Source organism: Alexandromys fortis, unplaced genomic scaffold, assembly GCF_014885135.2.
Source record: "Alexandromys fortis isolate MF-2015 unplaced genomic scaffold, M_Fortis_MF-2015_v1.1 scaffold_79, whole genome shotgun sequence".
NCBI lineage: Eukaryota > Metazoa > Chordata > Mammalia > Rodentia > Cricetidae > Alexandromys > Alexandromys fortis.
In genome coordinates, this window is record NW_026067964.1 from 5,583,246 (window position 1) to 5,608,245 (window position 25,000).

At 39.6% G+C, this 25,000-nt stretch overlaps 1 protein-coding gene across 1 annotated transcript in view; it reads right to left on the reverse strand.

Annotated features, from left to right (window-relative positions):
- Nucleotides 1–25,000, reverse strand: part of Ap3b1 (adaptor related protein complex 3 subunit beta 1) — a 201,156-nt gene that overhangs the window by 22,078 nt on the left and 154,078 nt on the right. The window contains exons 23-24 of the mRNA XM_050153860.1: nt 9,956–10,187; nt 3,442–3,526 (exon numbers count right to left, since the gene is read on the reverse strand). Of these exons, the coding sequence (XP_050009817.1) occupies nt 3,442–3,526; nt 9,956–10,187 (317 nt within the window). The remainder of the gene's footprint in view (nt 1–3,441; nt 3,527–9,955; nt 10,188–25,000) is intronic.

Below are 25,000 nucleotides of genomic sequence, written 5' to 3' on the forward strand. Positions count from 1 at the left end.
TACCACTCTTTTTTTTTTTTTTTTTTTTTTTTTTTTTTTAGGGAAGCTGGGTTTTGTTGTTGTTTTCGTTTTAACTGTAGAAGCTATTGGAATAATGTTGGAGTTTTCAGCAGAATGTGGTCTTTTTGAATATTTCACTCTCATCTTGTTTGTCCTTTTGGTAAGACTTTCAATTTGATATTTGTTTCTTTTGTTTTGGAAACTGCTTTTCTATAAGTTATTTCTTTTTCTCTTCTTCTATGTCTCCTTTATTTCCTAGTCTCCTGTCCCATGTTTCTGTTCTCTATTCCAGTTAGTTCCTGGCCCCGTCTTCCAGAGCACCAATCTGTAATCTTGTGTCCACTCTACTGCGTATCTGCTCCCTTCACAGTCCCTCCGGGCTTTGTGTCCATCTTCAGTCTTCTCTTTTACATTGCAGTTTTCAGCTCTCTCCAAAGCTTGGTCATCCCTGACTGTGCAGTTGTTTTTGTAACAGAATACAGCTAGTTCTACTTACTATACATTAGCTAAGACATCTTTCTCCAATGCCTCAAGTAAAATGTAAAATGTGCCCCCCCCCATAAAATGGGGACAATAATAAGTTAAGGACCAATGTGGAAATTAAACAAGTGGACACCTGTAAGTGTCTGGAGCAGCAGTGAGCATATTCTAAGTACTTAACAAACACTAGCAATTACTATCATGGTAGAGACTGGGATATGGGGTTCATGAAGTGAGACACGGAGCAGTGACATAAACCGAGGAGGCAGGAGGGCAGCACATACTGAGGCTGCTTTCCCTTCTAGGACACAACAGCACTTCATTCCATCCCTCATCATTCTGCTTCCCTGAAAACTGAGGCCTGCGCTCCTGTGGCCCTCACATGCATACAGCCCTTCCAGTCTGCCTCACTGTTCCTGCAATGGTGCCTTTAGGCCTCAGCCAATGTCTGCACCAGAGGGGCCGAGGCTGGAATTAGTAGCTCTTTAACTCCCAGGGGCTTCCTGGAGCCTGCTAACTTCCCTTCTCACACACCACTGCATGCTTGCTTTCCCCAGATTTGCCTCTCACAGGAGTGTCTGGTCACTGAGTACTCAGCTGCTCCTATTGGTTTCCTAATGCCCAATAATCTTCACAATTTCTGATCGGTCAGCAAATGGCATTCTCTCTCTGTCTCTTTTCTCCCTCTGTCTCTGTATCTCTTTCTCTGTCTCTCTTTATACGCTTACCCTTTAAAAAATGGATTTTTCTTTTTAGTGGATTTGGACAAAAACAGTGGTGAAGCGCTGTCTTGTAGGCAACTTAAGCCACAACGTGTTATCTGTGATACAGTCCTACCCATTCACCACCAGGATGGGGACTTGTTTATGCACTATTCATTTGATAGATCAATTGATATACATTTTAATCAAGAATTTATTTTGGTAATGATTGGAAATACAAAGTAAAAGGGAGTTGCTATAAAATACATAAGACTAAGTATGCATATCTCTTTCTGTCTCCCCATCATCTGCCTCACTGTAACGAGACAGAGTTAACCTGGAGTAGAGCAGCACTCTACCCGTCCTCATCCCTCTCATGACAGAAAGAGTCCTGAACGCTTCAGTCCACATTCTCGGCATTTCCAAAGGCTTGTTATCAAACATGCTCTTATTACCGCAATCTGACATATTGATTTATATAATGTATTTCAGGCAAAAAACAAAAACCTTAATACCAGCCACACTTGCTCTTCTCCTTCTTTCTACTGAGAACTACCAAGGCGACTACAGCAAAAGGTGCCACTTACTATGCAAAAGGCAGAGTCAGGGACTGGCACCGAAGACGGATTGATCTACCCATTACCACATCTCCCTACCCCCACTAGCACTACTATGAAGCTATTGATTGAAACACTGCCGATCGGTTTCCATTTTCTGATTTTGGGCAGGCCAATTAAGAAAGTGAGTAATTGTGATTACACTGCTTCAGGATCAATTACACTTGATGTAAGACAAAGTGCTCTTTTTGAAACATACAGAAAATAATTTTTGATTTTGCATGCTTTTGTGAAAGATGAAATATAAAATAACAGTAATTTGCACCTTCGCTGCAGAAAATATATTAACGTGTTTATAACAGATAGTTAATTGTTATGTGAGATACATTTGTCATTTTTCTAAAACTAATTTAAGAGACATTGAAAGAATACTATTTAATATAGGATAAAAATCAACACTACAGTGTGTATTTCTCCCTAAAAGGTCTTGGCTAACTGTAGAAGACAAAATACAAATGTGGTCCACAACACTATAAAAGAAGTCTTTGTAAAATTAAGAAAAAAATGGAAAAATAAGAGCACATCTGATTATAAATTGGTAAGATAAAGGAGTATTTTAGGTTTTAATTTTGGTCTAATTTGATGTACAAGTTTTGTCATTGGGTTCACATTGTTGAGATCATTAAAATGAATATACCTCTGGTGTTGGAAGCAAATCTATTTAGAGTGGTGTTACTCATAGCCTGTGTTCAGTAATATTGATCTGTGTTGTTTGTCTAATAGAAAAATAATAAACAATTACTAGGCAATGTTGAGAAAAGTAATCAGTTTTTATATATCACTAATAAAGCAGACCTCCCAAAACATAAAGGTGATGATCTGCATAAAATCAATGTGCACACCACACTGTTCATATTCATCACTGCCGGCTCATGGCAATAAAAGAAATAACACTGGGCCAGAGTTTCTGGGAAAATGACAAAGAAAGGTTTGCTACATTTAATCTACACATTTACTTTAAAGGTTTCTGTCCTCACTTGTAAAATTGAAATCATAACAAATTCTATCCTAAGCTAGCTAAAATTCAGAAACATAAAATATTTCAATTTTTAAAGAAAAACAAGTAACTTCCACTAAAAAACAAGTTACGCCCTGAATCAGAAAAACCTAAGAAGGAACTCAAGGGTAACTAAGTTGCACCAGCTTTGTTCTGGAGCTCGTCAGCATAAACACGCCGCATGAAAGCAGTAAAGCCTCAAACTGAAAGACTGCGGCAACATTTGGTATGACATCTTAACCAACTCTGTAAATGTACTCAGCTTGTAAAAGGAGGAAAGCGGATGGGTCTAGAATCAATATTCTCCTCAAGAAACTCTCTGTCTCTCAAACTGACATCTTGCCTCAAAAAGAACCTTCTCTGGGCTATTCAGTAATATTATTAAACTGTTTATTTCTCTGAATGTTCTAATACTATAGTATTAAAATAAGAAAGAAATTAGCAATAGCCTTGTCCTTTAACCAACAAACCATGGATTTCAGCTGCATATGGCAGGCTGTAAAGGCAGGTGTGTAAGACCAACTAAGCACAGTACCAAACAGTACACACACATCAGCAACATTCAAGGCACTGTCAAACAAAAACACAGTTGCTTAAATGTTTTGTCTTCCAGGCAGTATAAAAACAGAAGAACAACTGAACTTACCACAGCTGGAAACAGGCAGTCTGTGTCGAATCACAGAAGTCAATACCCACTGAGACAGTGACAGACCTCTCAGGCTCCAGAGAGTCTAGGGAAGAGGGAAATTTTGATATGAAAACATGGAGGATGTGAAAAAGAGTTAAAGAAAACACTACATGTTCATGCCATCTTTGGTTAAAAAAAAGGACAGATTTAGCCAGGTGATGGTGGCGCACACCTTTAATCCCAGCACTTGGGAAGCAGAGGCAGGTGGACCTCTGTGAGTTCAAAGCCAGCCTCGTCTACAAAGTGAGTTCCAGGACAGCCAGAACTACACAAGGAAATCCTGTCTCAAAAACCAAATAAACAAAGAAATGAACAAACAAACAAACAAACAAATAACAGCTCCCAGTAGTGGCACAGGCCTTTAATCCCAGCACTCGGGAGGCAGAGACAGGTGGATCTCTGCGAGTTTGAGGCCAGTTGGGTCTACAGAGCTAGTTCCAGGACAGGCTCCAAAACTACAAAAAAAACCCTGCCTTGAAAATAAATAAATAGATAGATAGATAGATAGATAAATAAATAAATAAAATTTAGTGATGGCTCGTAAGAGAATTTAAATTAAGAATATTAAAGGAAACTATCAACTCATGTCGCTGAAGTTACATTCTTCCAAGTTAACTCTGAGCATTCTCCAAAGAACACACTATACCTATTTGAGAATCTTTTTTCCTTATTTTTAAAGTCCATTGTTTAAGTAGCTATATCAGTGTTGGGGGTTACCACATTTTTCATGCATTCACGTCAACATATTGGTTCATCCATTTTTCATTGCCTTTTTCTTCAATTCTTTAAACAGTCCTGCCTCCTGTTTTCATGTCACATAAATTCTACTGCATACTAAATTCTATTAAATTCCCTTGCCTTTTCCTGCTGTAGTTTAAATGAGAATGGTCCCATAGACTCATATATTTGAATATCTGGTCCCCTGTTGGTAGCATTGTTTGGGAAGGATTAGGAGGTGTGGCCTCATTGAAGAAAATGTCACTAGGGATGGGTTTCAAGGTTTCCAAAGCCCATACCATTCCCAGTTCGTACTCTCTTCCTCTGCCCCCAACTTGGGGATAAGATGCTAGCTCTCAGCACCACTGCACGCCTGTCTGCTACCATGTTCCCTGCTGTGACAACCATGGATTCTACTATGCTCTGAACTGTTAGCCCCAAATTAAAAGTTTTGCTTTAAAGTTGCTTTGGTCGTGGTGCTTGGCACAGTGATAGAAAAGTAACTAAGATATTTCTCTTTTTCTTTTTAAGAAACAAAGCATTATTTTCTTATGATTCTGAAGGCTGCATTTCTGAGATAAAGGTGTAGGTGGTGTTGCTTCCTTCCTACATCACGCTCCTTAGTTTGTAGATGGCTGTCTCTTCATGGCTTTCTCTGGGTGCTAAGATGGGTCTGGGGTCTATCTAAACTTCCTCCTCTCATAAGAACAACAGTTTGATTGGATTAGAGTCCATCTGTGAGGTCCAAGACATCTCTTAAGAGATCTCTTCTTTTCCACCCACAGTCCCCTTTCGGTCATGATCTACCCACCCACACACGGACACACACACACGCACAACCACTCCAAATGAGTACAAACCAGAGATATGAATCTTCTGTTTAATGTAATAATCTCTAGTTTCATCCGTTTTCCTACAGATGTTCTGCCATTTCTCTTTATAGATGAGAAAAATTCCACTGTGTGCATGTCCTCATTTCTGTTTACAGCATCTAGACTCGTTCTACTTCCTGGCTACTGTGAACAGTGCAGGAAACCATGTATGTGTAAGCGCTTCTGCAGTGAGCAGGTGGAGAGTCCTGCAGTAGTGTTTTCTGAGGACACACTGGCTTGCACACACTCACACCCCAGCAGTGCACAGTGCTCTCTCCGTGCCCTGCCACGTTGTCCTGATGAAGTCATTCTGACTGAGGAGAGGTGGAATGCCAAAGCAGTTTAATTTGCATTTCCCTGATGACTAAGAGTGTTAGATACTACTTCTTTTGAGAAATGAGACAGACATTTCCTAGACTATCTTCATCTACATAGGCAGTCGACATTTTTGTTTTGTCTTTTTTTTTTCTTAATACAGAGTCTAGCTCTGTAGCCTGGGCTGGTCTTGAACTCTATATAGTTCAAGCTGGACTAGAATTCATACACGGAAATTGTTGAGCTTTGGAAATGCATAAAAGATCATACACTCAAAACTGCTGAATACTTAGATATAATAAAATAAATTTAAACAATGATTAAAAAAAACCCAACTTAAAATGCAAGCTGAAGTACACTGGGCTGATGGCATTAAGTTGTGACCACTTCACCAACAGAGCTGGTATCACTAGAAAAACAGGTCTAACTGCACTACCCAGGGCCTCAGCAGGGTGAAATCACTGGTTGGGTTCAGCTGTCCTGAAAAGTAATAAAGTGGCACTATATATGTTTGAAAATTCTGAAGCTTCAATCAACTAACCAAGTATGGGAAACAAGTATATGAAGATATAATACTGTTTATTTTTCTGAGGGGTGGCAAAAAAAGACAAAAATTACAAATTTTCATTCTACTTAAGATATCTTAGAATCATAGGACATCCTAAACATGTATGAACATATAAGTAGGGCACATTTTACTTTGCTCAAAGTTTTTAGAATAGTTGCAATTACATAATACAACACATTTATATCTACCTATCTGCTTCAGGTACATCAGGCCATTGTATTTTAGCAAGTACACTTATTTCAGTAGACAAACGTCTAGGGTTTGCTGGTAAGTAGGATTGGCCCCTTAATGCTCACCACAAACAGAGATGAAGGTAGATACAGGACAAAGAATAATTCAATAAGCTGCTATATAAAAAATTATATTTACTTCTCACAGGCTCAAGACGACCTGTGTTTGAGACACATTTTAAAATGTTATTTGTTTAAGCTGGGTGGTGGCGGCACATGTCTTTAATCCCAGCACTTGGGAGGCAGAGGCAGGCAGATCTCTGTGAGTTCGAGGCTAGCCTGGTCTACAGAGTAAGTTCCAGGACAGGCTCCAAAGCTACAGAGAAACCCTGTCTTGAAAAACTAAAAAAAAAAAAAAAAAAGTTATTGGTTTTGCTGTGCGGTATCTGTTAATTTTCTGACTCTAGTTTGAATTTCATTTGCTTATGTAACTTACATTTTACTGGACAGCTATTAAGCCACTGCAAGACCTGCTTCTTAAATCTTTGGTGATCATTGTTTCTTTATCATTATTTCCATATAATATCTCCCCCCACACACACACTTTTCTAGAGCTGCACACTGTCATCAGCTCACAGCTGTTAGTCTTATTGCTTAGTCTTTTCTCCTTCCCGAGCAGGAGGCGGGGCCCAGGTAAACAAGCATTCTACTTCTGAGTCATGTCCTGGCTATCCTTTAGTGAACCCCTAACTCATTCTTCTGCACTATAAACACACTGTGGCTTGGTCTTGTTCGTATCATACACCACAGTGGGTAGCAAATACTGTCACCTCTCAAACACGACTGCACTCACAGTTCAGAACTCCTGTACTTCACATTGAGGGAGTGATAGGTCTCAAGGTGCCCCACTGTTAGCAGTCTGTACTGCTTGGTTCTGAGTATTATGATAATGAGCTGTGAGCTTAGTGATGTGCTAATTCTGGAGGACAGTTCACGATCAATGGCATGTTTTACTATATGAATGCTTCAAAAATGAAATAATTAGCAAAAATTTTTCATATAATGTATTTTTACAATATCTGGACACTATTTCTGGACTTGCTGTTGTGCAATGGAAATAGTCTAGTGCTAGTCCTCATGTCTTCTCAGCCACCTCCTAATTCTCTTATATTCTTAATCTCTTTGGAAAACTAGGCAAATAAGTTCTAATATTCTTACAAGGCATCCAGCTACCCACTAATGGAAAGGCAAAATCCTGGGATTTAAAGGTAAACTCAAACACACTGGTGACTAGTAAGAATACTGATGGGTCCGATAAGATGGGCACATATTTAATGAACAAAACATCTTGATGCCTTTGAAAAGGAAATATTTGGCTTTGCTGCAGTCTTCAGATGACTTTGGAGGGCTATTTTAGATATAATCACACACTGTCACTGGCTGTAATCTATTAGTGACAGGTCTGGGCTGTGTTATACACACAGAAAAGAATTCTTTACCTTAAAAGCATTCGATCGATGCCCGAAAATGAATGAAATACCATAGTCATAAAGTTTTTTCTCAGAATGAAAAGCCTATAAGTAGTACTGAGACAACGGCATTCATATTTTAATGCCGCATTAACGTCATACTATGAAATTTATTGTATTTATTTCTTCTATTCTACATAGGCCAATAAAAGGTCAACTCATCAACTCATTATGCCAGCCCAAGGAAGCATTAATACTGTTCTACTGTTTTAACCTTTGGATAACATTTCCAGACACAGACAACCCATACATCAGCTACTCGACACTGCTTAACTAAACTAATTTTTAAACTAGGTAAAAAGGGTTAGGTTGCAGGCATTTAAAAAAAATCATAAATTGGCATATTCTGTAATTCCATGGCAACATATCAAATTTGCAAAAATAATCCAGTAAAAATTAGGACAATGTGTACTATTTAAATTTTCTTAATTATCAAAGCATAAAATACTGGTATTCGGTAAGGTCTGAATAGACTAACTCCATTTTATCCTGGTTGTTTATGAAAGTCTACGAGGCTTTGCATTAGAAACCATTGTCTCCCTTGTAAAAAAAAAATCACACATACAAAATGTTGTTGTTTACAAAATGCCTCATGGGAAGTCCCCCAGTGTGGGAGATATGTAGAAAACAAAATAGTTATGTGCAACAGAATAAGAAGGAAAACTCACTGACTTTGTCCTGGTCCAAGGGTTTACTCCCAGGAAATGCCAGAAAATGGAGCTGATACTTCAAAGCCCTTTTTGTTTCTTTTAGATAGACTCCGAATAGCTCAGAACACCCTCTGTAGCTGAAGGTGACTTGAACATCTGACCCTCCTACCGCCATCTCCTGTGGGGTTTATGCAAGGCTTCTGGGGCTATATGCAGTGTCTCATATACACCCCAGACCATCACATCACATCACATCACATCACATCACATCACATCACATCACATCACATCACATCACATCACATCACATCACATCCAGTGCCTTGTATACACCCCAGACTGTCACATCACACCTGGTGCCGCATATTTACCCTAGATTGTCACATCACACCGGGTGCCTTGTATACACCCCAGACCGTCACATCACACCGGGTACCTTATATACACCCCAGACCATCACACCGCATCGGGTACCTTGTATACACCCCAGACCATCACAAACTCACATCATTTTCAATGGAGATTTTGGCTCCCATCTACACCTTAGGATTGTTTCCACTCATACAAACTAAGCATTTTAAGAAAATACTTAAAAATGACAAGGTACAATAGAAGACACTGGAACTATGATGGGCATCTGGGACGTGCATGCTGTGTGAGAGGTAATCAGGGCCCAGTGGCACATGCCTCCTGCATGTAGAGACGAGGGCCACCACATGCCTTCTGCATGCAGAGACGAGGGCCACCACTGCCTCCTGCATGCAGAGACGAGGGCCACCACTGCCTCCTGCATGCAGAGACGAGGGCCACCACTGCCTCCTGCATGCAGAGACAAGGGCCATCACTGCCTGCTGCATTCAGAGACTAGGGCCACTACTGCCTGCTGCATTCAGAGACTAGGGCCACTACTGCCTGCTGCATTCAGAGACGAGGGATACTACTGTCTGCTGCATGCAAAGACAAGGTACACTACTGCTGCATCTTATGCATTACTGTAAAAAAAATGAGGTTTCCCTTTTCTATTTTCTGAGCATGAAAGCATCTTGATTCCTAAATGGCAGTAATAGATTAAAGACTTAAAAACACAATAAATGCAATCACATACCACAGGGTGCTCTTTATCCTGTGCATGAACAGGAAGACAACAGAACAGTATTCATCCTGTGTTCCCTTTACTTTTTAATTTATGGGATGTAAAAGGAATCAGGATAGGGTCTTGAGCTTTGAGAGATACTATATTCAAAAAGGCAGACTGATTTTCCTGCTTTTAACACAATAAGTTATCTAAGACGAGGGGAGGAAGAAAAATGAGAAGGAGAGGTGAGCGAAGGTAATGCAGAGAGGGGAGAGATGGCGGTTTTGATTCCTCAGACCCGTCCTCTCATCACTACTGGGTCAGGACGCTAGGACCTGATTCACTAGGGCAAAGAAATGTGTTTCTCTTCCATGATGAATTCAGTCAAAGAAAAGGAAACTGGCTGGGAATATAGCCCAGTAGTACATGCACGCGTATACTTACACACACACACACACACACACACACTCTCTCTCTCTCTCTCTCACAGTAAAACGATGTGTATTTTATCTTTTTCAGGAACTATCTGCTTTAAAAATGAAAATATTTAGTTACCAAATTTCAAATGAGAATTACCTATTGGATGGAAAACATGCATTTGCATGCCTACAGGAAGCTTTTTTTCCCCTATGTGGATATTTTCTATCTTTCGATCAGAAGTATTATTCAGTGTTATTTGAACGGAGACCATCTTGTCACCAAAAATGCACGGTTGTCTTGGGAAGCAGTATTGGGCAGCCAGTCCTTTTCCACTCATTCGGTGAAGCAGCTCGTGTGTTTTTGTTGGCACAAAGACAGGTGTACTGACCTATGCACAGGAGGAAGAAAGAGTGAGTGAGAACAGATAATACTTCTTTTAGAAACAAGCCAATATTTATGGCATGTGGTTGTCCTAAGTTATTATATAAAACATGGTAACAAACTTTAAAAGATACCATACACAGACACTAGTCAGAATGGTGTAAAATTATAAAGTAAATGCTTTCAAAGTAGTATTAAAACTTTATTTTACTCTGCAGGAATATATTAAAATATTTTACAATATAAAACAAAAACAACCCAGTTGTATAATATTATTTCTGGGAGGGGAGAAACATGGTCTCACTATGTAGCCTGGATGAGCCTAGATCTTGGGGTCCCCTGGGACAACAGACGTAGGTCTCGTGCCCTGAGTATATAAATATTTTCCTTTTACAAACAGTATATGAGCTTTGTTTTCACTTTTTAACCTAAACATTCCATACACGGCCCTCCTGATAACTTTATACTTAGTTCTGATAGTTTTTCAGTTGGTTTTCTTGAATGTTTCAACCATATGACATCCCTACCAATAGCAAACATCATGTGCCTTCCTGCTCAATCCTTAACTTAATGCTCAGCTTCTTACTGGGTAGCATGGTTCTCCTGGAGCCTGTGATCCTTCTGCTTCAACCTCCTGAGTCCTTGGATTACACACATTCACAAACATCTTTTCCCCTTGAACTTTTTTCCACTGCCAACTTCAATTTAAGGTGGCTTCATCCTTTGTTTCACTGATTAAAATGCTCTTCCCTATTGTGATGAGTAATCTTCACAGTCAACGGGAGGGGATTGAGTCACCTAGGAGACCAGGATTAACTGAGGAAGGAAAACCTACCCTCAACAGAGGTAACACAAGCAAGAATTTCTCTCTGCTTCATGCTCACAGAAGCAGGTCAGATGCTACACATACCTGCTGCCATGACTGAGAGTATACAGCAGGTGACAACTAGTATTCAAAAGGTCGACTTACCGGACAAGCAATCCCCTGATGGGGACCCCTACTTGGTAAGGCTATGGGGTCACTGGCTGTAGATAACTTTGCCTCTGTCTGTAATTTTTCTCATGTGCCACTAAAAACAGCTATGGCTATTTTTCAGGATTGATTGTTACAAGCTATTGTGGACCATGATGCGATTATAGCTTATAACAACTGATAATTCAGATGTTAGTCCACCAGAGGAAGTACCCCCGATGGTGCCCTCTCACCCAGGCTTGAGGATCACAGACTGCATGAAAACCGCTGCTTTCATCTGTAATTCCCCTTGCGCAGCTGTGGAGGCCCAAATATGCGAGCCTATTCCACCCTGTCTGAAGGTCAGAGAGTTTTAGCTTGTTCAGTTATTGACAACAACTGTGGGTACACATCCTGACCTAGGGTGTGGTTACTTGGTGTGTTGGACATTAAGATGGTCCATAGAGGTGTATCTTCTCCATACTGACTGAAGGTTAGAGAATTCAAGCATACTTCTGCTCCTTCTTTTGAAATAGGAGGTTTGACCTAAAGAGTGGCTGCCTTCAGAATACTTAGTCTAGGGTGGGTTCACTGCCTAAACAACAGAATGCTTTTCTCAAGAATTAGTGACTTGATGCCTCAACTATTGGGGAAAGTCCCTGTTCTGGTTGTCCTTTGTATTATGTTAAAGCAGTCTTTTTTTCTTCCTCCCCTTTTGGTACTGGGGTATATGGAAAAAAGAATCCAGCATCCAGTATTCACTGAGTTGCCCTCAGTTACTATCCTATGTCTCTGTGATTCTTTCTTATCTCTGTTCCTTCTACCTAACTTTTCTAAGCCCCACGCCCCTATCCTGGTAAGTGGTATCCTTGCTGAAGCTGGTCCCCAACACGGTGTCTCCTTATTACAGTGCATTTTCATGTCATCTCATGATTGCATCTCAATCTTGTGGGCACATATATCTGTGGGTGGTCAGAAAGATCACATCTCATTTAGCTGCATAATCTTGATATATAGAAAAAAATACTAGGATATGTTGTCAGGCCCATGAGAACTGTAGACACTAAAGCCTGCTTTGTTCCTTTTGCTCAGACTAACTGCACATAATTGCTCTTTTTTTTTTTTAAACCTCAGAGCAAGTTCAAACTGAAGGCTTTTTATGACTGGATCATAAGTTTAAAACTTTACATCAAGGCACAAGGTCAGAGCTGCAGGTGTCCAACCACAGTTGCTGCACGAAGCACCCTAGGAAAGGCATGCCAATTCTTTGCTTGCCAATTCTAGCTGACCAAGACCTATGGACACTGTGCCACTGGGCTCTGATCACTTATCACTTATTTTAGGACTGTGCTTTTGGCCAATGAGAGGTAACTCTTGTAATTTTTTTTTTAATTGCTTTAGGCCTCCTGAAAAGGAGAGCTTTTAGGCTAGAGAAAAAGCCAGGAACTAGAATTCAGACAGGAGAGTAAGAACAGAGCAGAACAATAAAGAGCCATGACTGGAACAGCATGCATGTAAGCCTTTTCCCTCAGATGAGCATTATCTAAGCTCCCTTCACTGCTCTGTGACTTGTGACCTGAACCCTGGAAGATATTCTTGTGGAACAGGCCTCCCAATTATCAATAGTATTATTCCACTGCTTATGTGTTTATCTCATGAAAATATTCTATCTGCTGGGCTCGTATTTGCTGTGGATGGTCAGAAAGATGATTTCTGCTTCACCTGTGCAATTCTGATGAATAGAAATAATACTAGGATATTTTTCATTACTCAGACTGGCATAGGAAAGTAATAGTATTCTCTGTCACAGAGACAGCTGATTTTAAACTTCAGGACAAATGCAAAGCAAACTGCTTGCCCCTGGGAATGAACATCTGATTGTCCCTAGAGAAAAATATTTCCCAGGTGTTTATTGCTGATTCAAGGTCAGAGCTTAAGCAACTTTGGCAGACATAGTTTTCTTAGCAATGAACTTTCTGCATGTACTCCCAACCTCAAGGTTCATTCATCTAACAGTTTATTGTTTAAGACCTGAATTTCAATGTCACTTCCTTTCTGGGAAAGAGTTACATGCACAGCCAAGCATTATTCAGTGGCTGGTCAATGTGACCTCCCTACCCTGAGAAAAACTGTGTGACTTATTTTGTCTTCTAGGTATGGGTCGGGCCCTGAAAATGTAACATAAATTGTCCAGAGTTTGGCTGAGAGAGGAGGTATGTACAGCTATTCAGAGAACTGCTGTGTGAAGAGCTGGGCAGAGGTGTGAGTGTGTGTGTGTGTGTGTGTGTGTGTGTGCGCACGTGTGTAGGAAGACATGGCTGAGTGTGCAGAGAAGTGCGAGGGAGGAGAGACGAGGGAGGTGTAAACAAGTGTGGAAGTGTGTAGCTGTGTGTGAAGACTCTACTTCCGTGGAGACAGAAAGATTTTAAGAGAGGATTATTTAAGATGAAGTAAAAGAGAAAGTGACCATCAGAAAGTATATTTCCTTATTTTTCCCCTCAGATATACAAAGTCTAGCCTTTACCACATTCGTGGATTTTTGGCATACCCTGGAGGCAGTCTTGGAGCAGGCTCTCCAAAGTGCCTCTGATAATGGACTATGTCTGCTCTTATACCAGGAGCTAAAAAGATCTCTCTTCTTAAAAAGTGTTTTGTCATAGTTTCAAGAAAAATAACTAATACACTATTTTAAGATAAAGGTAATCTTCATTTAAATTCCATCAGTACTTTATTGGGTAATCATCTCTTTATACCTCTACTGAACACTAGATTTTAGTTAAATTCTTTATTATATCTTAATTGAAACCACAAGCAGCAAATTAAAAAGAGAAAGAGAGAAAGAAAGTGCATGCGAGAGAGAAACAAAAAGAAAAACCCTGTCTATTATAAAACCACAGGAGAGCCATCTTTCAAAATTTAAGTATTGCAGCACACCAGGCTTGCTACAAATAATTGATGATAATAAATAATAATTTTAGGTTCAATGAAAATATCATACATATGAAATGATAAACCGCCCACTATATATCAGTAAAAATATTCCATAAAAGATCAATAGTATAAGAATTTAAAGTAATTTTTATAAAATTCTGTAAATTTGTTTGCAACATATATTCAAAAAATCAGCTACTTAGATCTTAAATTTGTTCAGAATGGAGAAATTGGCCTACTTCTCCACTGATGCTTTCTGATGACAATAATAAATGGTCTACCATTGGTTTCACTTTGGTTTTCTGCAATGCTAAGGATAAAACACATAACCTCAAAAAAAAAAAAAAAAAAAGGCCGGGCAAGTACTGGAGTTTAAGTCTCTAAGTGATTCCCTGTCTCTTAGTCAGGCTCAGCAGTATGCACCTCTAAACACAGCTAAGGAGGTTATGATAGTAAGGTCACAAGCCTGGAATCTTCCTTTGGTACACAGCAATACTCTGACTAAAAAAATATTTTTAAAGAACATCTTACTGATGAAGAAATGTAGAACCTGCTCCACATTTCTGGACGCTTGTTTAGCACAGACCTCAACAGCAATGCTCAGTGTGAATGCACTCCATACAGAAGAGCAACTAAAACAGGAGAGTGGGTGTGCAGACGGTACAGAGACACCAACCAACCTAAACACAAGGCTGCAGCTGAACAGAGGTATTTTCCAGTATGATCTGTTGACACCTGAGCCTGAGCAGGTCACTCTGACTTATACCATGTCTGAGATGTACTCATCATTAAGTCATTCAGGAGATGCTGATGTAGGCAGTTTCACTTTTCTGGAAACCCATAAAGGCTGGGCTGCAGTGTATGGGGACACAAGCTGAAACTATGGTGCAGAAAGGAAGGAGACTTGAGGCTAGACAGAATCAAGTGCAGCCCCGCGCTGCAGTTTCCACCTTCCATCCTGAAGTGCAGTGTTGAACACATGGGCCTCAGCTTGGTGCTATGGGAAGGGTGGGTGTCTGGAAGAGTGGGGCCTACCACGAGATTTAAGTGATTGAAGGCATGCACTACAGCTTTAGCGGTCCTCTCTCTCTCTCCACAGGTGAGGACGAGTCATCTCAGGGCTTTCTAAGAAGGATACCATTATTTCAAGCACAAGGTAGCAATTAATATCACTAACCATTTATTCTTTCATTTCACATTTACTGATTCATTTTGCTAATAATAATAATAAGACTTTAATACAAAATATTCCAGAGAACTGAGTAAGCCAATCAGTGTGATAAATGCCACAACAAAGTTGGCTAGGCAGCTTCAGAGCAGGCAGAGTTTACAACTTAGAAGAGATGAAAGAATCTGGCTACTTGAGTGAACTAAGTAAGACTGTCCCAGTGCTCGCTGCTTCCAGTGGTTCCACCCTCTTCTGAGCAGCCCCTGGCATCTCTATCTGCAGCACTCTGCACAGCTGTCTAATCTTAGTCTTCTGGCTCCTCTTCCTGCATTAGGTTCAGTCTAGTGGAACACAGTGGCGAGGAACACCCATTATGATAAAGTAGCGCTGTACCATCCCTCTGCTCAAAGCCCTCCAGCTTCATGGAGAGGAAAAGTAAAAACTCTTTACAAAGCCCCCTCCCCCAACCAAAGCTGCTAGGTCCCTGTTGACGGCATTCCTCTTACTCTGGACACCATTGCTCACTCTATTCCAGTCCACCCTGATGTCTGTGTTCCTCTAACACAGCAGCCAGACAGGTACACTTCTACCATGTCCTTGGTATCTGTAGCTTGCTTGGCTTGGGATGTACTTTCTGCACATAGCCACCTGGCTCAGTTCTGATATGTCTTCGTTCCAATATTACCTTCCTAATGAGGTTTAATAAAATTTCTATTCCCCATATTCTCCTTTATCTCTTCACATTGTCACTTAATACCATGCTCCTTCTCCTCTCCCTCCCCTCCTTCACTTCCTTTTTTTGACACAAAGTCACTAAGTAGCCCTAGATGACCTGGAATTTGCTTTGTAGACCAGACTGGCCTGGAACTTACAGAAATCTACCTGCCTCTGCTTCTATAGTACTGGTACTAACTGTGTACACCACATACCAAGCACAGCGATAACACAATATATAATTTATCTATTATGTTTATTATCTGGTTTCCCATTCACTCCTTACTTTAAAAGATAATCTATTTTCAGAATTCAAATCAGATTTTCACCATTTTAAATATTACAGAATTTCTTAATAATCTACCTCCAGTGTTGGTTATAACTATACTTTATGTGGTGCTAAGCGTTTCAAAACAACGTTTTCTAAAAATATCACATTGTACTTACTGAAGCACAGGATGGTGATAAGTGGAGAATCATGAGCATCAACATTTATTAGTTTTAGGAAACGATTTAAGAGTTCTATTTTATACACACACACACACACACACACACACACACACACACGGAACTATGAACAAAAGAAAATCTCTAAAGGCGTACACAAAGAAAAATTTTCGATGAAAAGTTCTATGGAACAAATATTAGAAACATATAGATTCATGTAAAAAAAGGATTTTGATAAAATCTGTACTACCCAACCACAATGAAAAATAATGCCTGAAAACACTAGTTTTTAAAAATGATTTATTTTTTATTTTATGTGCATTTACGTTTTGCTCGCATATATGTCTGTGTAAGGGTGTCAGATACCCTGAAACTGGAGGTACAGACAGTTGTGAGCTGCTATGTAGGTAACGGGAATTGAACCCTAGACCTGAGTCCTTTGGAGGAGCAGCCAGTGCTCTTAACCACTGAGCCATCTATTCAGTCTTGGAAGCACTAGTCTTAATTTTGTCATAACAAATGTTCTAAAAGTTAAAAGCTTGCTGCATTCTACACTGGTGACAAGGCCATCCTCACAGGATTCCTGGGGAGGAATTACTTCCCCCGCTGCAGCGACACTACAATAAAAGAGCTTCCCCCAGAGGGAGGAGAACAAAAGCATCAAGTATCAGTGAGACGATCCCCTACAAATCTTTCCCCAGCACATGTTTAAATAATAAAAGTCGTTCGTGTACCTTTAGATGGTTTATGAAAATAAGCAATCAATTCTGCAGCCACAACATTATTTCTAAAGGAAATCTATGTGACTCATGACGCCTGCAGATACACAGAGACAAAGCACACATATTTTATCAGTTATTACAGTAAGCAAATAAGCGTGGAATGGGAGAGCACATAACTGTCTGCTTAGTGCTTCCTGAAACATTTATAAGAGCTGTTATCTCCCTAATAACAGACAGACAGCGTGCGGTTTTAGAGAGGAGAAAAGCTTCATATTTTTTAACACTTCACTAAAAAGTAACTGAAGAGTGTAAAATGAAAAATACTCTGTGCAGTTAGCAGGTAATGGACCATATTATCAACTCAAGTTAGATTTATAGGATACAAACTAGTCACTAATAGTTATTTTATGACATAGCATGTCTGCTTTTTCTTGAGATTATTAAGATTAAAGTTGTAAAACTTCTTTTGAACATAGCTGTTCAAAATGATTGAATTATAAAATCTAAAACGAGACTTGAAAAATAAAACATGGAGGAGAATCGAGTGAAGGGCTTATCCTGGGCTCCCCCAGCAGCCGCGCCAGTCTTTCAGAGACTTTCAGAGACGATGTTTCCACATAGAGCGTTACAAAAACCATGTTTCCCAACCTTTTATGCTTTCATCGTATTTAGTTACACAATCATCTTTAAGTATTATCAATCTGTTTTGTCTTTAAATTTCAAAAGAATGAAGAGCTGCAATATACAAACTGTTCTCTTTGTGTCTTGTTTGCTTAGCTTACTTTATAGCAGTGCCTATTTAGATATGATTTATAAACACGACAAGGTAAGGAAGACTGCAAGCAGAGGTAAGCTGCGTCTTTTAAATTAGTGTTTTTTAAACCAAGGTACAGTTCAATTGGTCAGAGTTATAAGGCAGAAAGCCTCAAAACTGTCTAATTTACCTAGTGAAAAGCAAGCTCATTGTGTCTCCAGTTCACTGCACTGAACAGTATCTAGTATAGTATTAAAAAAGCAAAGGGCAAATTTGCTTTACCTCTACCTGAAAGCACAGATCCAAATAAATGTATTAAGCCTTCTAGAAAGTGCTACTTTAAATAAGTGATTTGTTATCTCAAGGATAACTCTTAGTTATGTATGTAAACCTGACTATTGTAGACAGCAATTGTGATAACTTCTAGTATTTTGAGTAACGAGCACAGATTAAGAACATTTCAAAATGTTCTTACTTATTTTTGCAATAATTAACATATCTCAAAAATCTGTTAAAGGGGCTGGAGAGAGAGAGCAGTGGCTAAGAGCACTCCCTGTTCCTGCAGAGCACCTGGACTTGATTCCCAGCATCCACATGGTCCTCATATCAAGTAAAACTCCAGTTCCAGGGGAGCAATGCCTTCTTCTGACCTCCGTGACCACCAGGCATGCATGTGGTGCACAGACATACAAGTGAGCAAAAGACTCATAAACATAAAAAATAATAAAAAAAATTTGTTTGCAGGCAGATATGAACAGTGTGTACACTTAACGAGTTCATTAATACACATATGCCAGTAAAGAGGTGTCAAAAGCTGTAGTCTGGGCACTAAGAATGGTTCTAACATTTAAAATGGTTATGAAAATACATGTTTATGATATTAAAATAGCAAAACTCATATTTTAGTTTCTAAAATATTTGTTGGCACAGACACTTGCTCATTTTTATACTGTCTTGCTCAGGCGACTTTTGTGCCATGATGGCATCACTGAGTGGCTACAGTCTACAAGGCTAAGGTATCCACTCTCCAGCTCTCTTGACAAAGAACCTGGGGCTGAAGATGTAACTCTGTAGAGCACTTGCCTGCCGAGTGCAAAGTCCCATCCCTAACGCTACCAATAAACTCTCCTGGCCCTATATATAAAATGTGTCTGCCTGTAAGACTTTGCAATGCAGAGGGAATTACTTTACAACATTCTATTCTTTTCCCTCCAAAGACAAGTCTACAAGCTCTACTATCAGCACATTTAATTAAAAAAACAGTCTAGTTAGTGGCAGTCTTGGCTATAGGTTTGCGTGCAGTCTTGGCTATAGGTTTGCGTACAGACTTAATCATTTTGAGGCATGCTCTATCTACTCCTAACATCTCCAGGACTTCAGCATGGTGAACTTGGGCAAATGCCTTTTCTGCATCAACTGAGATATTATGCATTTAGATGATACACTAAATTTCTTGATTTATGTATTGTGAACCAACCTTGCATCTCTAGCCCACTTGGCCATGTTGTATGATCTTGTTAATGTGTTTCTGAATTGGGTCTGCATGCATTTTGTTGAGAAATTCTGTATCTTATGTTCATCAGAGAAATTGGTCTATAGTTTTGTTGTTGTTATTGTTCTTTCTTTACCTAATTTTGGTATCAGGATAACAGTGGTTTTGTGAATGAATTTTCTAGTGTTTCTTCATCTTCTATTTTATGAAGTAAAGAAGAACTATTACTAAATCTTCCTTGAAAGTTTAAAAAGAATTCAGCAGTTCTTCTGGACCTGGGCTTTTCCTTGTTGGGAAACTTAATAACAGCCTCAATTTCATTACCTCTAATGGGTCTGTTTAAGTGACTTATATCTTCTGCCTTTAATTTTGGTAGGTCACCAGGCTTGAGATACTTCTAACTATGCTGTTATCCCTTAGCATTGTTTCGGCTATCCTTAAGCATGTCTTCTGTGATTCCACTGGTATTTTATTGGGCACTGCGCTAAATCTGTAGATTAATTCTGATAGTTCAGTCATTTCCACAATATTAATTCTGTCAATACAGGAACATGGATGCTCTTTCCAACTTCTAGAATCTTCTTTGAGTTCTTTTCTGTGTCTTCAAATTTTTATTGTAGAGCTCTTTCAAGTCTTTGGCTAAACTTATTCCTAAGTACTTATTTTTTGTGTGTGTGTGTGGGGGGAAACTACTATGAATAGGATGTTTTCACAATTTCTTTCACTGAGAGTACACTGTTGGTATATATGAAGGCTGCTATGTTGTTGACTTCTGTATCCTGAAACTTTACTGTGTTTATATTAAAGGCAAGAGTTTCCTAGCACTCTATAGCCTATGTCACCACAATAATGAATTCTCCCTTTTCTATTTGTGTCCCTTCTCATGTCTTTCTCTTGCCCAATTGTGTAGCTAAGACTTTGAGAACTATATGGGCAAGTGACGAGAGAGTAGACACCCTTGTCTCATTCCTGATTTTAGATTCCTTCCATAATCCCCTGTAAAAATGCTTCCCTTAAAAAGAGGGCTTCTATTTCCTCCTACAGTAGATGGTAACCAATCCAGACAACTCACAACTAGACAATGTGCAGAGAGTGGAGACCTTGGAATATTCAGCCCTAAATGGGATCTCCATAAAATCCCTCCCCCCAGGACTCAGAGAACTCTGCAGAAGAGGAGACGGAAAGATTTTAAGAGTCAGAAGGAATAGAAGATACCAAGGAAAGGGTGTCTTCCAAACACGATAAACATTGATACATATATGAACTCAGAGACTACAGCAGCATGCACAGGTTCAAAGGCCAGAGTTAGAGGAGGAAGTGGACACAATCTCCCATCATTAAACAAGAAGCTGCCACTAACTGACAACTGCTTGCAAAGAAAAAATTAGTTTCTGCAACGGAGTCTCGCTGGATACATTAGCCACACATAAAGGTAGATTCCATGGCCAACAAAACAAACCCAGTGGTATTTCTATAGATATTTTTTGTCTCATATTGTTTTGTTATGGCATTTAAAAAAATTTTTTTGGGGGGGTCCTGTTTTCTAGAGAAAGAAGGTGTGCAGTTGTATGGACACAGAGAATCTAGGAGATGAGAGAGGGGAGAAACCATAATCAGAATATATCATATGAAAACAATTTATTTTCAATTAAAATAAAAAAGTAGGACTTTTAAGACAAGATATATCTAGCCCTTGGACACTAGAAAAGTCCCTCAAGTTCTAGTGACCTGCCGCTCAGCAAAATGGAGACACTGGCACTGACATCTGCCTTTCAGGGCTGTTTTGAATTTAGGCTAATATAAAATAAAATCTGAATAAATAAAGGGTCTGAGGAATATGAAAGGCACAAGCAAGGCAATGAGTTACAGTTATAGTTCTGAGCTCAAATAAAAGTGGGTGTGCCTGAACTTCAGTCCAGGTGAGGTCAGAATCCAGTACATCAAAGAACAAAAACAATGAGGTTTCCTAGGACAATGGAAGGATGGCAAGATCATGTGTAAGAATTCATGGTCTTTACTGAATGCAAAAGAAAATCTAAGGATAAAAGGTGAGGGAGAGAAGAGGGCACGGGAAGGTAGTTCTACATTAGGAAGGATTATTAGGGGGACAGTGGATTGGCTTGGAAGCAACAGCTAGGGGCTTTCTACAAATAATCTCACCTCACAGGCAGTAATGATTTAGACACAGACAGAATTATAGGTCATTGCAAATGAGGTCATGCTGAGAATATGTACTACAGGCTGGCATGATCCGAATGGAGATTCCCAGAGAAAGGCTAGACTATGGGTCAGAACCTTACAGACTATGTCAGGGCAACTAGGAATTGTGCTATGTATTTCAGAGGTAGAATTATGGCCTCAGGCTGGCTATGCCTCTTTGCACTCAACTGTACTATAAGTTAGGGGATAGGAATCTCCCAGGTTGAGGGACATGGATCTCATCCAGATACAAGTCTAAGGGTAGGAAAAGTTATCTTAGTGATGTACATGGGTATGTTAACTGAAATAATAGACCCCACCCAGGATGCTCTATTCAGTCTGACAGAACAGAGTGTAAAGAGTTCCTTATACATCACAGGTGCCAAATCCCTGACACCGAGCCAGGATGGAGAAATGGGTTCTTAGAGATCAAGAGACAGAAATAGAGACATAGACAAACACTTATATAATTACACACACTTTTCCTGATCTTTGTACAAACATTTAAAATCTCAATCCCAGCACTCGGGAGGCAGAGGCAGGCGGATCTCTGTGAGTTTGAGACCAGCCTGGTCTACAGAGCTAGTTCCAGGACAGGCTCCAAAACCACAGAGAAACCCTGTCTCGAAAAAACCAAAAATAAAATAAAATAAAAGAAATAAAAAATAAAATAAAATCTCTCACTGACAGAAAACTTGATTTGCAGTATAGGAACCTGAGGTTCTTTGGAGTCCAAGTGTATGAAGCAAAGCCATGTGACCTGCATCCCTATTCATATTTATATTAGTTTATTTTCTATGTTAAATGCTTTCCTTAATTATTTGAGAATATCATACAATGTAGTTTGATCATATCACCCCTTCCCTCATCTCCCAGATTCTATCAAACATCCTTATCTACCCAACTTTACTCTCATTTCTATATCCTTCCCCTGCCCCATTAAGTGCAGCCTGTGCTGTCCACCTACTCCTGGACATGAAGCCTGCCTTGTTCATGACTGCTCAGAGTTCCTATGTGCATCTGTCCTGTTCTTTCCAGAAACTCCTGTTTTCTTCAAGCCATTCATCACCTGTGGCTCTTATTATCATTCTACCCCATCTTCTGTGATGATTCCAGAGCCATGAGGGGAGGGGATACACATGTCCCATTTAGGACTGTATACCCCAAAGTCTATGCCCACCGACCAGTTGTGGGACCCTGTATTAACTGTCATCTACAGCATCCTCTGCATGTCTACCTTCAGAATTTCAGTTGCAGAATTTTATTTTAGGCTAATAAAAACATTAACTCTTTAGTATTTGAGCACTTCAGAAGACCAAGTCAGAACACCACTGTGATAAGAATGTGCTGGGATGGTGATACGCACCTTTAATCCTACCACTTGAGAGGCAGACATAAGCAGACTGCTGTGAGTTTGAGGCCAGCCTGGTCTACCAAACTAATTCCAGACCAATCCGATCTACACAGTGAGATCCTGCCAAAGGTAAATAAACAAGCAAATGAAGAAATAAGCAGTGAGCGAAGGTGACTAGGACAGTAGGTAGAGCCTGGGTATTAATTGTGAAGCCACGTATCACAGCTCCCCAGGCTTCCCATCTTTCTCCTCTACAAAATGGGGCCAAGTCTACACATCCAGCCTGCTTCATCTACTTGGTGTGAGGGCCGAATGAGACAGTATATGTGTAATTGATTTTTAAGCTCCACAAAATTCAATAAACAGTATTTTGGAGATTATTAGTAAACTGAGTTTTCAGCCAATGTTGAAACAGCAATCTGTCAGATGACAAAGGGTCACAAGGTTAAAAGTACACATCAAAAAAGCTGAATCATCATTGGAAAAAGGCTTTTATAACAATATCGCTGTATTTATTGATAGTGCCGTCCAAAGGCCTTTAAAAAAGCAATCCCTTCCCCCAAGTCCTTTTTCCCCTCTCTGTTAGCAGTGGCTGAAGAGACTGTCTCTAAAAGGTTTCTAAATGATGTTGATGTTAAAATATATAGGATCACCATTTAACAGCCTTTTAAAGAGCAGTCCCTGTACCATCTTTGTTAACAACAGAGGGAGGTAGGGACTATTTTTTCAAAGGCTTTTAGAGGATGTTGTTAAAAGAATATATAGTGACATCATTTAAAAGCCTTTTAAATAACAGTCCTCCTTCCCTCCCAATTGTAATGCCCTTGGCTTTCATTTATTTTGTACTACGAGCTGAAAATGGACAAACCAACAGATCACTGACTATAGCAGCATTTGTGGACGGAGGGTGATGCATTGCTATTAAGAAGACTGATGTCCAGAAATAAATCCAACTCTTCAAGAGCAAAGTTTCACAACTATACAGGATGTTGCCCACCCTCCTGATCACTGAGAAGTGCTCTTTGATTGTTTTCTCTGCAAGTTTTCTGGATAAGCTACCACACAAACAGGAACAGAATTGCAGCCAAACTGGTCTGAGAATTCCCAGGGCATGAATGCAACCCTGCTTCACTCCTCCCTAGTTAACATCTGTTCATCTAAGGGCTAACCCAACGCTCAGCTCCCATTCTGTTGCTTTGATTACTCAACTTCTGCCCACTGGTCCTTACTCCACTAGGAGACAGCAGTGCTCATGCAGTGTTATTTGCCATTCTCGGCTATAAAGAGGGCACCATCAACTCCATCTTTGGTTCAGGGCATTCAGCCTGACTGACAGTGGCTCTGAAATAGGTCAGCTATGATTAACCCTCTCACATAACAACATAAAACAGTACTGGCCCAGGGAATACAAGACATGAAACAATTTTACTTTTCACGTTGGGCCGGGCCTTCTCTGACAATATTTCACAGGTTTGTAACACCTTGATGAGGACTTTTTAGAGGTCCCAAAGTATAGCTCCCCAAGCAGCATCTCAGACTTAGAGCTTAGGCCTCACTTTTTTTTTTTTCAGTCTTGCACAAAGAAATCACTTTAGTTCCGATTTACTTAATCACAATAAACTGCAATTTACTTGTCATCTTTTAAGTAATATTAAATCAAACACTAAATATTGTTGAGAATACAATGGTCAACTGCAGTCCAGCGTGTCAATTTGACTCTTCCCACTGTTACATCTACTGCATAAGTCTTAATCACACTACACTTTGACATCATTATTTAATTTGGGTATCATTTAACTTCATGCATATTCTTATGCCTTGGGTAACTAGCAATATGCTAACCCTGAATACAATTTCTTTACATGTTTTAGCCTTTTTCCAAAACACAAGTAACTTATTTCTCTGATGCCTTAAAAGAGTTAGTTATCTAATGAGATAAATTAGTGTTTTTGTCAAAAATCTATATTCTGATTGTTGAAATATGTGTTAACATTTTCTTGCACATCAAAAGGACAATACTGGCAAGAGGCAAAAATTAATTTGCTGTGAAATTTGCAAATTTTCTTAAGAGGATCTGACAGAGGCAA